The following is a 15,508-nucleotide window of genomic DNA, read 5'->3' as shown; positions in this document are numbered from 1 at the left end:
ATGATACATCACACATGCATGCATACAACATGATACATCACACATGCATGCATACAACATGATACATCACACATGCATGCATACAACATGATACATCACACATGCAGGCATACAACATGATACATCACACATGCATGCATACAACATGATACATCACACGTGCAAGCATACAACATGATGCATCACACATGCATGCATACAACATGATACATCACACATGCATGCATACAACATGATACATCACACATGCATGCATACAACATGATACATCACACATGCATGCATACAACATGATACATCACACATGCATGCATACAACATGATACATCACACATGCATGCATACAACATGATACATCACACATGCATGCATACAACATGATACATCACACATGCATGCATACATGATGCATCACACATGCACGCATACAACATGATACATCACACATGCATGCATACATGATGCATCACACATGCATGCATACATGATGCATCACACATGCATGCATACACCATGACGCATCACAATTTCCAGTTTTTTTTTTCAGCATGTTGGAAAAGGAGTAGGAAGAAGCAGATCTTATTTAATCCTACCCCTTTTCTTTTCCATAACAGTTGCTAAAACTGCTTTTATTATTCTTTTTTTTTCCTTTTTTTTTTTTTTCTTTTTCATGAAAAAGGGACGTTTTTGTCATGAAAAAGGGAGTTTTTTGTGGTTGGTGCACTAATCGTAAGTGTATATTGTGTTTTTTATGTTGATTTTATAAAAAAATAAAAAAATAAATTTCTGCGGCCCGGTACCAATTGGGCCACGGCCCGGTGGTTGGGGACCACTGGTTTAATGCATCCAGCGGTGCATCTCAACAAAATGAGGCATCATAATGTGTTCATTCCACAACTGCATATGTCTGTATTGCTTGATATCGGAATCGGTAATTAAGAGTTGGACAATATCGGATACCGGCAAAAAAGCCATTATCGGACATCTGTAATTATAACTGATCTTTTTTGTAACACAGTTAATGAACGAAGTGTACTTTTGTAGTTCTTTCCCATATTTCTGCACAATAAGTCAGATATGTAAGACTAGTGAGCAGTGGGCAATATGAAGTCATTTTTGGACGAGAACATGCTTTGCTTTATTCATTATTGATGTGTTGTCTGCGGCTGCAAGTGTCCCACAAATTCTTTCTTCATCGGCCCAAAGTGTAGGATTCCCGGTCCCAGTTGTTAAATGGCGTTTGGGTTCACCTTTATACTTCTGTCTGTGTTGCCATGTCAGCTCCTCTGTGGTCCTCAGGCCAACAATACGGCTTAAGCTGCCCTTCTATTTCTTAGCTGGCTGTCAGGTGAAGGCCTTCCCTGGCCATCCGCTTCTTTTGCCACGGGGACAGAAAAGGTGTCGACCCCCAGCCTACGCCGTGACGGGGCCCTTTACTGACAGCAGCTTAGCCTCAGCCCGTCTGAGAGGAGCCAAACATTGGGGTCGAGGCCGCTCGAGACCCCTGCCCAAAGCGAGTCGGGTAGGATTAATTGCCCCGTCACTACGTGTCAATGCCACCCTCTCCCGCTTCCGCCTGGCCCTCCTGCCCTTTGTGACACTAACCTGCCGCTTCATGGCGGTGCTTGTAAAAGACTTTGACAGCGGCGACAAACAAACTGGCTTTTCCTGCCATGACGACGGCCCCCCTGTCAGCGGCACACTCATTGACCAGGGACTTACTTGATTAATGAAGCCTCTTTTCAGAGCGGGAACAAGTCATGTGGGCTTTTTTTAGGGACATCAAAATAGTGCCAGACCCTCACAATTAATAGTTGATACTTTTGTGCTTATGTTTGTCACTTCTGCAGATTTTACAGTCATTCCAACATCAACGTGTGTATTTGTAGTTCTACCCGCATTGTTTCATTGATATTAGAAGGGCTTCACGGTGGCAGAGGGGTTAGTGCGTCTGCCTCACAATACAAAGTTCCTGCAGTTCTGGGTTCAAATCCAGGCTCGGGATCTTTGTGTGTAGTTTGCATGTTCTCCCCGTGAATGTGCGGGTTCCCTCCGGGTACTCCGGCTTCCTCCCACTTCCAAAAACATGCACCTGGGGATAGGCCCCTCCCACCTCCAAAGACATGCACCTGGGGATATGCCCCTCCCACCTCCAAAGACATGCACCTGGGGATAGGCCACTCCCACCTCCAAAGACATTCACCTGGGGATAGGCCACTCCCACCTCCAAAGACATTCACCTGGGGATAGGCCACTTCCACCTCCAAAGACATGCACCTGGGGGTAGGCCCCTCCCACCTCCAAAGACATTCACCTGGGGGTGGCCACTTCCACCTCCAAAGACATGCACCTGGGGATAGGCTCCTCCAACCTCCAAAGACATGCACCTGGGGATAGGCCCCTCCCACCTCCAAAGACTTGCACCTGGGGGTAGGCCACTCCCACCTCCAAAGACATTCACTTGAGGATAGGCCCCTCTCACCTCCAAAGACATTCACTTGAGGATAGGCCCCTCTCACCTCCAAAGACATGCACCTGGGGATAGGCCACTCCCACCTCCAAAGACATTCACTTGAGGATAGGCCCCTCTCACCTCCAAAGACATGCACCTGGGGATAGGCCCCTCCCACCTCCAAAGACATTCACTTGAGGATAGGCCCCTCTCACCTCCAAAGACATGCACCTGGGGATAGGCCACTCCCACCTCCAAAGACATGCACCTGGGGATAGGCCCCTCCCACCTCCGAAGACATGCACCTGGGGATAGGCCCCTCCCACCTCCAAAGACATGCACCTGGGGATAGGCTCCTCCAACCTCCAAAGACATGCACCTGGGGATAGGCCCCTCCCACCTCCAAAGACTTGCACCTGGGGGTAGGCCACTCCCACCTCCAAAGACATTCACTTGAGGATAGGCCCCTCTCACCTCCAAAGACATGCACCTGGGGATAGGCCACTCCCACCTCCAAAGACATGCACCTGGGGATAGGCCCCTCCCACCTCCGAAGACATGCACCTGGGGATAGGCCCCTCCCACCTCCGAAGACATGCACCTGGGGATAGGCCCCTCCCACCTCCAAAAACATGCACCTGGGGATAGGCCCCTCCCACCTCCAAAGACATGCATCTGGGAATAGGCCCCTCCCACCTCCAAACACATGCACCTGGGGATAGGCCCCTCCCACCTCTAAAGACATGCACCTGGGGATAGGCCCCTCTTACCTCCAAAGACATGCACCTGGGGATACGCCCCTCCCACCTCCAAAGACATGCACCTGGGGATAGGCCACTCCCGCCTCAAAAGACATGCACCTGGCGATAGGCCCCTCCCACCTCCAAAGACATGCACCTGGGGATAGGCCCCTCCCACCTCCAAAGACATGCACCTGGGGATAGGTCGATTGGCAACACTAAATGGTTCTATTGTGTGAATGTTGTACATCTGTGTGTACGACGTAACTGAGATAGGCTCCGGCACCCTCCCCGAAAGGGCCAAGCGGTAGAAAATGGATGGATGGTCCTTCGGTGAAGACTTCTCCAAGCAGGAGTAATGGCTCCCAGTTTCATTTCTTCCTTCCAGCACATTCAGACCCTCCTGCTCCTCCCCTTCTTTGTATTCATCTCTTAATGAACGTGAATTCCATTTCCCTGGCTTTGGGTATTTTCCATTCCGACAAGGAATGTCTCCCTAAAGCTATTTATGTGCAGCCGGCGTCCAAGGCAGCGGGCTCCACGTTAATTTGCATGTACGTTGTTGCCATTAGGATTCCTGGCACAGGCGGCACACCATCGCCGCTCGCATAACTCCATGAAGTGTTGTCCTTGTCTTTACTCGCTCAGCTTCATTTTTCCAGGTGTTTCTGCTCTAAGCCTCGGTCATTTAAAAAAATAAAATAAAAATGCACATACTTTTTGTTTGCTCCTGGTTTTAGGCGGACTACTACACGTGCATCGCCACCATCATGTACCTGCGCAAGGAGAACTGCCTCTACCAGGCCTGTCCCAGCCAGGACTGCAACAAGAAAGTGGTGGACCAGCAAAATGGAATGTTCCGCTGCGAGAAGTGCGACAAAGAGTTTCCCAACTTCAAATACCGCCTCATCCTGTCTGTAAGTGACTCATTGTGATGTTTATTTGGATGCTGCACCATAGATCGTGCTGAAGTACCAGTCCACTTGAAGACTGCTTTAAAGGCCTACTGAAAGCCACTACTAGACAGTCTGATAGTTTATATATCAATGATGAAATATTAACAATGCAACACAATTGCTATTTTAAATTTCCCGGGACTTTTTTCTTGAAAACGTCGCGTAACGATGACGTGTACGCGTGACGCCACGGGCTGTTATAAATATGAGCGCTGCACACACACAGCTAAAAGTCGTCTGCTTTAACGGCATAATTACACAGTATTCTGGACATCTGTGTTGTTGAATCTTTTGCAATTTGTTCAATTAATATTGGAGAAGTCAAAGTAGAAAGACTGAGTTGGGAAGCTTTAGCCTTTAGCCACACAAACACACGGTGATTCATTCCATCCATCTTCTTCCGCTTATCCGAGGTCGGGTCGCGGGGGCAACAGCCTAAGAAGGGAAACCCAGACTTCCCTCTCCCCAGCCACTTCGTCTAGCTCTTCCCGGGGGATCCCGAGGCGTTCCCAGGCCAGCCGAGAGACATAGTCTTCCCAACGTGTCCTGGGTCTTCCCTGTGGCCTCCTACCGGTTGGACGTGCCCTAAACACCTCCCTAGGGAGACGTTCGGGTGGCATCCTGACCAGATGCCCGAACCACCTCATCTGGCTCCTCTCGATGTGAAGGAGCAGCGGCTTTACTTTGAGTTCCTCCCGGATGGCAGAGCTTCTCACCCTATCTCTAAGGGAGAGAAGGAAACTCATTTGGGCCGCTTGTACCCGTGATCTTATCCTTTCGGTCATGACCCAAAGCTCATAACCATAGGTGAGGATGGGAACGTAGATCGACCGGTAAATTGAGAGCTTTGCCTTCCGGCTCAGCTCCTTCTTCACCACAACGGATCGGTACAACGTCCGCATTACTGAAGACGCCGCACCGACCCGCCTGTCGATCTCACCATCCACTCTTCCCTCACTCGTGAACAAGACTCTTAGGTACTTGAACTCCTCCACTTGGGGCAGGGTCTCCTCCCCAACCCGGAGATGGCATTCCACCCTTTTCTGGGCGAGAACCATGGACTCTGACTTGGAGGTGCTGATTCTCATTTCGGTCGCTTCACACTCTGCCGCGAACCGATCCAGTGAGAGCCGAAGATCCCGGTCAGATGAAACCATCAGGAGTTAATCATCTGCATAAAGCAGAGACATAATCATGCGGTCACCAAACCGGAAGCCCTCAACCAACGCCTTGACTGCGCCTAGAAATTCTGTCCATAAAAGTTATGAACAGAATCGGTGACAAAGGGCAGCCTTGGCAGAGTCCAACTCTCACTGGAAATCTGTTCGACTTACCACTAAATCCTTTCAGTAAATATATGACAATATCGCGAAATGATGAAGTATGACATAGAATGGAGCTGCTATCCCCGTTTAAATTAGAAAATCTTATTTCGGTAGGCCTTTAACATGCTTCTTAAGAAAAATGGCCGCTAATGGACTGAGTCTGAAACTTCCTGCTGCACGCCCACAAAAAGCGGGCACATGTAAATATTCATATGCTACATGTGTGTAAATATTCATAGCCCACATATGTGTAAATATTCATAGCCTCCATGTTCCACTTTGGTCCTTCACTTGAGAGAGGCCTCCTTCACTACATTTCTTCGCAGTGGTTCTGAACCTTGTTAGAGGTACCGAGCCCTCCAAATTCAAGACATTTTTCAATGTTTTTGGTAACACTTTAGTATGGGGAACATATTCTAAGTAACAAAGACTTAATTTAGAGTGAGGATAGGGTTAGGGTTAGAGGCAGTGTTAGAGAATTAGGGTTATAATAAGCCTGTACCAAATAAGGCATTAATAAGTACTTAATAATGACTAGTTAAGAGCCAATAAGTTACTAATTTGCATGTTAATAAGCAAGTAATTAATGGTGAATATGTCCCCCATACTAAAGTGTTACCATGTTTTTTTTTACCGGTGCACAGAGTGAACCGTGCATGAACATCACCTTGTTGAAACTACAAAACCAACACAGTGCATAAACTCATGACAAATTACACACCTGCAAATCAGTCTGACTTCTGCTGTTGCCGTATCCGTCACACGCCCAGAGGGAGAAGTCTTTATTTACACGATGAGTCGGGTATGTCTTGACCTCCCCTGAACCCCGAGGGTTCGATCGAACCCAGGTTAAGAACCACTGGTCTATGGTCTACTAGAATGATTGACTGAAAGATTTTCAAAGGGTTGAGATAGAGAGGTCCGATATTATCGGCCGATAAATGCATTAAAATGTAATATCGGAAATCAATCAATCAATCAATCAATGTTTACTTATATAGCCCTAAATCACTAGTGTCTCAAAGGGCTGCACAAACCACCACGACATCCTCGGTAGGCCCACATAAGGGCAAGGAAAACTCACACCCTGTGGGACGTCGGTGACAATAATGACTATGAGAACCTTGGAGAGGAGGAAAGCAATGGATGTCAAGCGGGTCTAACATGATACTGTGAAAGTTCAATCCACAATGGATCCAACGCAGTCGCGAGAGTCCAGTCCAAAGCGGATCCAACACAGCAGTGAGAGTCCCGTTCACAGCGGAGCCAGCAGGAAACCATCCCAAGCGGAGGCGGATCAGCAGCGCAGAGATGTCCCCAGCCGATACACAGGCAAGCAGTACATGGCCACCGGATCGGACCGGACCCCCTCCACAAGGGAGAGTGGGACATAGAAGAAAAAGTAAAGAAACGGCAGATCAACTGGTCTAAAAAGGCAGTCTATTTAAAGGCTAGAGTATACAAATGAGTTTTAAGGTGAGACTTAAATGCTTCTACTGAGGTAGCATCTCGAACTGTTACCGGGAGGGCATTCCAGAGTACTGGAGCCCGAACGGAAAACGCTCTATAGCCCGCAGACTTTTTTAGGGCTTTGGGAATCACTAACAAGCCGGAGTCCTTTGAACGCAGATTTCTTGCCGGGACATATGGTACAATACAATCGGCAAGATAGGATGGAGCTAGACCGTGTAGTATTTTATACGTAAGTAGTAAATGATCGGTATCTGTTTCAAAAAGTAAAATGTGTGACTTTTTAAACCGCTGCTGTGTACACGGACGTAGGGAGAAGGCACTGCCTTTGCGTGCCGGCCCAGTCACATAATATCTACGGCTTTTCACACACACAAGTGAATGCAACGCATACTTTGTCAACAGCCATACAGGTCACACTGAGGGGTGGCTGTATAAAGTTTAACACAGTTACAAATATGCGCCACACTGTGAACCCACACCAAACAAGAATGACAAAAACATTTCGGGTGAACATCCGCATCGTAACGCAGCATAAACACAACAAATACCCAGAACCCCTTGCAGCACTAACTCTTCCGGGACGCTACACTATACACAACTCGCTGCATTTATTAAACAGTTATTAAGCAGTGGCACAAACGTTCATGTCATTTCCAGAACGAAAGTGCAAGATTGTCAGAGACATTTTAAAACGAGCTATGAGTGCACTTTTGTGCATGATGTCACTAATGACATATCAAAACAACACTAAATTAAAGTGCACTTTTTGTACAGAACGCCCCTAGAATATTTCAAAACAAATAAAGTGCACTTTTGTGCATGATGTCACACAAGATATTTCTATAAGTTTCAAATAAAAATGAGCTGCATAATAGGAAATCAAATAGTGTATGTCCTTCACTTTGTGGTAGGTTCCTGCGGATGTTATTTCCTTCTGTTGTCGACTAGTTTTTCCATACGGTGTTGTGGAAATGGTTGCTTTGGCATTTTGTGGGTGTGGCACCGGCTGGAGATGTTGACATGCGGAGTTTCAAGCACTCTTCATTCTCTAGCGGGTGACTTTTCAAATGAGCCTACAAATTAGCAGTAATGCTACTTTTTGTAGCAACGCTTTTGTCGCATACTTGACATATTACGGTTGTCTGTTCAACATCTTCCTGCTTGATGCCAAACCACTGTTTTTTTGGAATTAATACTTCCTCCATTTGTGACCATATTCGCACCTTCTTTCTCTCGTATCACCACTCGCACCTCTCCGCTAGCATAACAGCTAACCTTGCTCATGCCGCTATCAAACAAAATGCAAGATTGTAAGACATTTTTAAAACAAGCGACTAGTGCACTTTTGTGCATGATGTCACCAAGATGACATATCAAAACAACACTCAATTAAAGTGCACTTTTTGTACAGAACGCCACTACAATAGTTCAAAACAAATAAAGTGCACTTTTGTGCATGATGTCACACAAGATATTTCTATAAGTTTCAAATAAAAATGAGCTGTATAATAGGAAATCAAATAGTGTATGTCTTTCACTATGTGGTAGGTTCCTGCGGACGTTATCTCCTTCTGTTGTTGACTAGTTTTTCCATACGGTGTTGATGTGGAAATGGTTGCTTGGGCATTTTGTGGGTGTGGCATGCGGAGTTTCAAGCACTCTTCATTCTCTAGCGGGTGACTTTTCAAATGAGGCTACTAATTAGCAGTAATGCTACTTTTTGTAGCAACGCTTTTGTCGCATACTTGACATATTACGGTTGTCTGTTCAACATCTTCCTGCTTGATGCCAAACCACTGTTTTTTTGGAATTAATACTTCCTCCATTTGTGACCATATTCGCACCTTCTTTCTCTCGTATCACCACTCGCACCTCTCCGCTAGCATCACAGCTAACCTTACCCATGCCGCTATCAAACAAAATGCATGATTGTCAGAGACATTCTAAAACAAGCGACTAATGCACTTTTGTGCATGATGTCACTAAGAGGAAATATCAAAACAACACTCAATTAAAGCGCACTTTTTGTACAGAACGCCACTACAATAAATTTAAAAATAATAAAGTGCACTTTTGTGCATGATTGCTGCTACATGTCTAGTTTAAACTGTTGCACTGCGCAGACTATGCTATCTGAACAGCGGGATTTTTTTTTTTTGTCCCCCAATTGAACTTGGAAATCGTTGGAAACCATCAAGGTGATCTTAGCCGCATGTTTTTTGTGATTTAGGTTCATTATGAGATGTCATGTCACAGACATCCAACCTCCTGTGTTCTTCTGCATTTGTCAGGCCAACATTTCAGACTACAGAGACAACCAGTGGGTGACCTGCTTCCAAGAGAGCGCAGAGGCCATTTTGGGCCAGAATGCAGCTTATCTGGGACAGCTCAGGGACTCGGTAAGACTTGTTATCTGTGGTCTCAGGGAATGTTTGGATTTAAGCTGCAAGACCTGCTCTCCCTCTCCTCGGTTGGCGAGCATGCATGGATGATGTATATGTATTTTTTTTCTCCCCATGGTTTTCAGAATGAAACCGCCTTTGATGAAGTCTTCCAGCGAGCCAGCTTCAACACGTTTGTGTTCCGCAACAGAGTCAAGCTTGAAACGTATAACGTAAGTTGTTAACGCTACAACATGATTGCCCTTAGACCACCACACCACCGCTGTCAAACACAAGGCCACCACATCATTTTATCTGGCCTGGTAAATGGGTTGTACTTGTATACAGAGGCGGGTAGTAACGCGCTACATTTACTCCGTTACATCTACTTGAGTAACTTTTGGGATCAATTCTACTTCTAAGAGTAGTTTTTATGCAACATATGTTTACTTTTACTTGAGTGTATTTATAGAGAAGAAACGCTACTTTTACTCCGCTCCATTTATCTGCAATCAGCTCGCTTTGTTTGTTGTGATTTTGTTCAGACACGCATTCAAAGAAGGAACTACGCATGCCTGCGTTTCACCAATCAAATTAGATTAGATTAGATAGTACTTTATTTATTCCGTCAGGAGAGTTCCTTCAGGAAAATTACAATTTTCAGCACAATCCCATTCAAGATCAGACAAACATTAAAGGGAGACAGAACAGGATCGCTGACGGGTCTGCCGGCTTCCAGCGCCCCTTACAAAAAAAGATGAGATACAGGTAAACAAGGGGGGGAGAAAAAAATAGAAGATTAAAATAAAATAAAAAAATCGGTCTTAGCCTGGGCCCTGGAGAGGGGGTGCAGACTGAGGCCAAGGGAAAAAAAAAACAACTCATAGCCATAGTACACACCCCTCTTTCATGTGTGTAAGAGGGAAACATCAAAGAACACAGAGGACATTAAAGACATTAAAGCAGCAGATACAACCAGACACTTCTACATACAGCTATGAATAAAAAGTAAAAGAAACATATCCACTGTGGTGGCCTCTGCGGTGTTCCACGCCATCGTCTGCTGGGGAGGAGGGAGCATGGCCAGAGACAGGAGCAGACCCAACAAAGCAACCAAGACAGCCGACTCCACTCTCGGCCAGTGTCCAGTCCGCATGGATGAGCGATGATACGTCCAAGGAGACTGAGGTGTCGGACACCTGCTCACCCAGCCAAGACACCGCGAAGCCTCTCCGTCCCAGCGCTCAGTGCTAGCTCCGCAGCCCTGTCCCCTCATCCGCATCTCCTCCAGTCCCTCCAAAGCGACTCCGGTGTGGCAGACACCCAGCAGCTGGTGTCCATGGCCAAAAGGCTCCCGGGAGGCAGATCCAGAAGTCCACAAAAAAAGCACCACAGAGGTCACGAAAGTGACACCCCTTGTCACACAGTCCCAAAGGGTCCCCGACCAAAAGGAAAAAAAATATAATAACACATGAAAACAAGAGGGAAACACAAAAGGATGACACAAGAGCACTGAGCTCCTGCCTACAGCAGCCACTACAGCAGCGCCATCTTGGAAAAAAAAAAAATAATAAGTCACCGGTGATGTTGGACCAATCAAACAAAACCAGGCGGTCACGTGACCGTCACATGTAGAACCCGACATGTTGAAAAACTTATTGGGGTGTTAGCATTTAGTGGTCAATTGTGCAGAATATGTACTGTACTGTGCAATCTACTAATAAGTTTCAATCAATCAATCCAAAGTGTCAAGGAAAAAAGACACTTTTTATTTCAACCGTACTTCCCGTCAAAAGCCTAAAGACTGATCGCACTGTTCCTGTCTTCACAATAAAAGCGCCGCTCCATCGCGCCTGCGCTAAGAAAATAAGAGTCTCCGAAAGCCAGCGCTAACAAGCGAGCAAGCTACGGAGTTTGCCGCCAATGTATTTCTTGTAAAGTGTATAAAAACGAATATGGAAGCTGGACAAATAAGATGCCAAAAACCAACGACTTTCATGTGGTATTAGACAGAAAGGAAGAACTTTTTTTTCTCCTCCATTTGAAAACGTGGACATTATCAGCACTATACTGTCTGATTCCAATCAATGCAAGTCATCAAAATCCGGTAATACACCAACTTATATTCTTGTCTTCATGAAATATAGGAATCTATATGTTAAACATGCATGTATATTCATTAAAACACCTTCATTATGTGAACAAAAACGGCAAAATAAATAAATATAAATTATATACTGTATATATAAAGGTATGTATATATATATATATATATATATATATATATATGATATGTGTATGTATATATGAGGTAGATCACCTCGACTTGGTCATTTATTAAGTAATTGATTAACGTTGAAAAACTTATTGGGGTGTTACCATTTAGTGGTCACTTGTACGGAATATGTACTGTACTGTGCAATCTAATAATAAAAGGTTCAATCAATCAATCAAAAGTGTAAAGGAAAAAAGACGCTTTTTATTTCAACCGTACTTCCCGTCAAAAGCCTAAAGACTGATCGCACAGTTCCTGTCTTCACAATAAAAGCGCCGCTCCATCGCGCCTGCGCTAACAAAATAAGAGTCTCCGAAAGCCAGCGCAAACAAGCGAGCAAGCTACGGAGTTTGCCGCCAATGTATTTCTTGTAAAGTGTATGAAAACGAATATGGAAGCTGGACAAATAAGATGCCAAAAACCAACGACTTTCATGTGGTATTAGACAAAAAGGAAGAACTTATTTTCTCCTCCATTTGAAAACGTGGACGTCTGATTCCAATCAATGCAAGTCATCAGAATCAGGTAATACACCAACTTATATTCTTGTCTTCATTAAATATAGGAATCTATATGTTAAACATGCATGTATATTCATTAAAACACCTTTATTATGTGAACAAAAACGGCAAAATAAATAAATATAAATTATATACTGTATATATAAAGGTATGTATGTATATATATATATATATATATATATATATATATATATATATATATATATATATATATATATATATATATATATATATATATATATATATATATATATATATATATATATATATATATATATATATATATATATATATATATATATGATATGTATGTATATATATACATATGAGGTAGATCACCTCGACTTGGTCATTTATTAAGTAATTGATTAACGTTGAAAAACTTATTGGGGTGTTACCATTTAGTGGTCAATTGTAGGGAATATGTACTGTACTGTGCAATCTACTAATACAAGTTTTAATCAATCAATAAATGCCTACTGAGCCTATGGTGCTGTTAGGTTATTGTGGCTCAATTTGCCTTAATTTTTATTTTATTCTAATGTATTATTATTTAATATATAATATTGTTTTAGTTGCTTAAGAGATATTCCTTGCTCTGAATTTGCTCATTGCTATTTTTATGTTTTTGTGCATTATTTGTTGCCGTACTCAGGTTACTCATCAGTTACTCAGTACTTGAGTAGTTTTTTCACAACTTACTTTTTACTTTTACTCAAGTAAATATTTGGGTGACTACTCCTTACTTTTACTTTAGTAATAAATCTCTAAAGTAACAGTACTCTTACTTGAGTACAATTTCTGGCTACTCTACCCACCTCTGCTTGTATAGCACTTTTCTACCTTCAAGGTACTCAAAGCGCTCACATTCACACACACACATTCACACACTGATGCCATGCAAAGCTCTAACCACCACCCATCAGGAGCAAGGGTGAAGTGGCATTATTAGATTTTTTTTATGTATAACTTGCTTTAAAATCGTAAATAAAGGTGACTTGCAGATATTTTTTGCAATACAGAATATAACTATATAATTGGCACGATCAGATAATAGTGCAGGACTAATAGACTCAAAAAGTCCTTTGTCCCACACGCCATTAGACTGTACAACTCCTTGCTGGGACGGGGGGCGGGGGGTACTAGGATGACAGGGGATGCAAAACAATAACAGTGCAATACGTTTTCATAACATGGTCACTACTGCCTACTTGTCTTGTTATATTCTATTTTTATTTTTATTCCCATTGTTGCTTTTTATTTTTTATTCTTATTGTAATTTTTCTGTATTTTGTTTCCATTATTTACTTTTTACTTTTATTTAAATTGATCTCATCTCTGTACACTGCTGCTGGAATTTTAATTTTCCTGAAGGAACTCTCCTGAAGGAATCAGTAAAGTACTATCTATCTATCTATCTATCTAATATTAAAGTTTAAAATATGCATTTTTTTTCCTGTCAAAATTGAAAAAACTAATGCATTTAGTAAAAAATAAATAAGTGGGGAGCGTGGCCGTGCCAGCAAACTGAGGGTTCCTGGTTCAATCCCCACCTTCTACCAACCTCGTCACGTCCATTGTGTCCTTGAGCAAGACACTTCACCCTTGCCCCTGATGGGTGCTTGTTAGGGCCTTGCATGGCAGCTCCCACCGTCAGTGGGTGAATGTGGAAATAGTATCAAAGCGCTTTGGGCTCCTTAAAAAGGGGTAGATAAGCGCTATACAAGTACAACCATTTACCAAAGTTGAAAAGCCAGCATGTGTGATGGTATGGGGGTGCATTAGTGCCCAAGACATGGGTAACTTACACATCTGTGAAGGAACCATTAATGCTGAAAGGTACATACAGCTTTTGGAGCAATATATGTTGTCATCCAAGCAACGTTATCATGGACGCCCCTGCTTATTTCAGCAAGACAATGCCAAGCCACATTCAGCACGTGTTACAACAGCGTGGCTTCATAAAAAAAGAGCAAATCTACAAATATAACCCATTCATTCGAGTGTCTTGCTCAAGGACACAACGGACCTGACTGGGTTGGTAGAAGGTGGGGATCAAACCAGGAACCCTCAGGTTGCTGGCTCGGCCACTCTCCCAACAGCGCCACACCACTTGTTTATTTTTTTACTAAATGCGTTAGTTCCTTCAATTTTGACAGAAAAAAGAATGCATATTTTAAACTTAAGTATTATCAGCTCATGCCAGTTATATCGTTATATTCTGTATGTTTATGTTATTACATTGAACTGTTTTATATTTAATTGTTATATCCTGTAAAGCGACTTTGAGTACTCTGAAAAATGCTATACCAAATAAAATGTATTATTATTGCAAAACTATTTTTGAGAGATAAAAACAGCAAAAATATCTGCTAGTCACCTTTATTTATGACTTTAATGCAAGTTATACACAAAGAAATAATATAATCAAATGCATGTACATTTCCATTAATCATGATTAACCACAGGTTAATCCTCGCATGCATAATGTAAATTAATAAGAAAATAAAAAAGCAGCCATTACTGCTATGTGGCCTTCAATGAACATGAGTGTGACACCCCTGAACTACACACTAACCATCAAATTAAAATTAGTCTGTAAAAGCTGATCTGGTTGAATTTGTGAATGTTCCATGTTTACAATATAGCCATCTTTTTTATTTTTATTGGCATCCAGTATCAGACATTCCTATCCATTACGTCATATTCACATCCATCTTATACTGTATCTGTTGTCTGCCCTAAATGTCACCATATTTTTTCTTTATATCCCAACCATACCATCACATCCAAAAAAAAAAAGAAAGAAACAGCAGAAAAACAAAGTAGTACCTACTACAAATACATCAATGAAAGAAAAAAGAAGTAATAATACATTAATAGTAATAATCAGGTATAAAATAAAATATGTGTGTGTGTATGTATATTACGGCTGGGCAACGATTAAAAATTTTAATCAAAGTTAATCGCACTATTTCTCCGATTAATCACGATTAACTGCATTGTATACGCAAAGCCCAATAATGAATTCAAAAGTAGTGTGTAGTGCACCTTTATTGGAATATTCTCCCACATGAACAAAAGCGCCAAAACATTTGTTGTGCAAACACAATTTAAATCAGTCCTTGTTAAACAGTAGCAGTTAAATAGCATATTTTATGAAAATCAACTCCGAAAATGTAAATACAAACATTTAAGCTTATTGCCACTGCCAGGGTATTTAAGTTATCCTGTTTGTTATGGAAAATAAATATAATCTACATACAAATCTCTGAGCCACGATCATAACATCTGAACAGGCAATTTCTGAGGTAACAGCAGAAACATTTTTTTTAATCAGGGATCTTATGTTTAAAAAACTTATATTATAGGTAGTGGGCTGTTT

The 15,508-nt window shown here is 42.6% G+C and overlaps 1 protein-coding gene across 1 annotated transcript in view; it reads left to right on the top strand.

Moving 5' to 3' along the window:
• rpa1 (replication protein A1) overlaps positions 1 to 15,508 on the top strand; it is a 90,726-nt gene that overhangs the window by 62,437 nt on the left and 12,781 nt on the right. The window contains exons 14-16 of the mRNA XM_061878123.1: positions 3,933 to 4,109; positions 9,238 to 9,345; positions 9,474 to 9,560. Coding sequence (XP_061734107.1) covers positions 3,933 to 4,109; positions 9,238 to 9,345; positions 9,474 to 9,560 — 372 coding nt within the window. The remainder of the gene's footprint in view (positions 1 to 3,932; positions 4,110 to 9,237; positions 9,346 to 9,473; positions 9,561 to 15,508) is intronic.

This window comes from Nerophis ophidion, linkage group LG18, assembly GCF_033978795.1.
Source record: "Nerophis ophidion isolate RoL-2023_Sa linkage group LG18, RoL_Noph_v1.0, whole genome shotgun sequence".
In the NCBI taxonomy this organism is placed as follows: Eukaryota; Metazoa; Chordata; class Actinopteri; order Syngnathiformes; family Syngnathidae; genus Nerophis; species Nerophis ophidion.
This window is presented reverse-complemented; position numbering and strand designations above follow the sequence as displayed.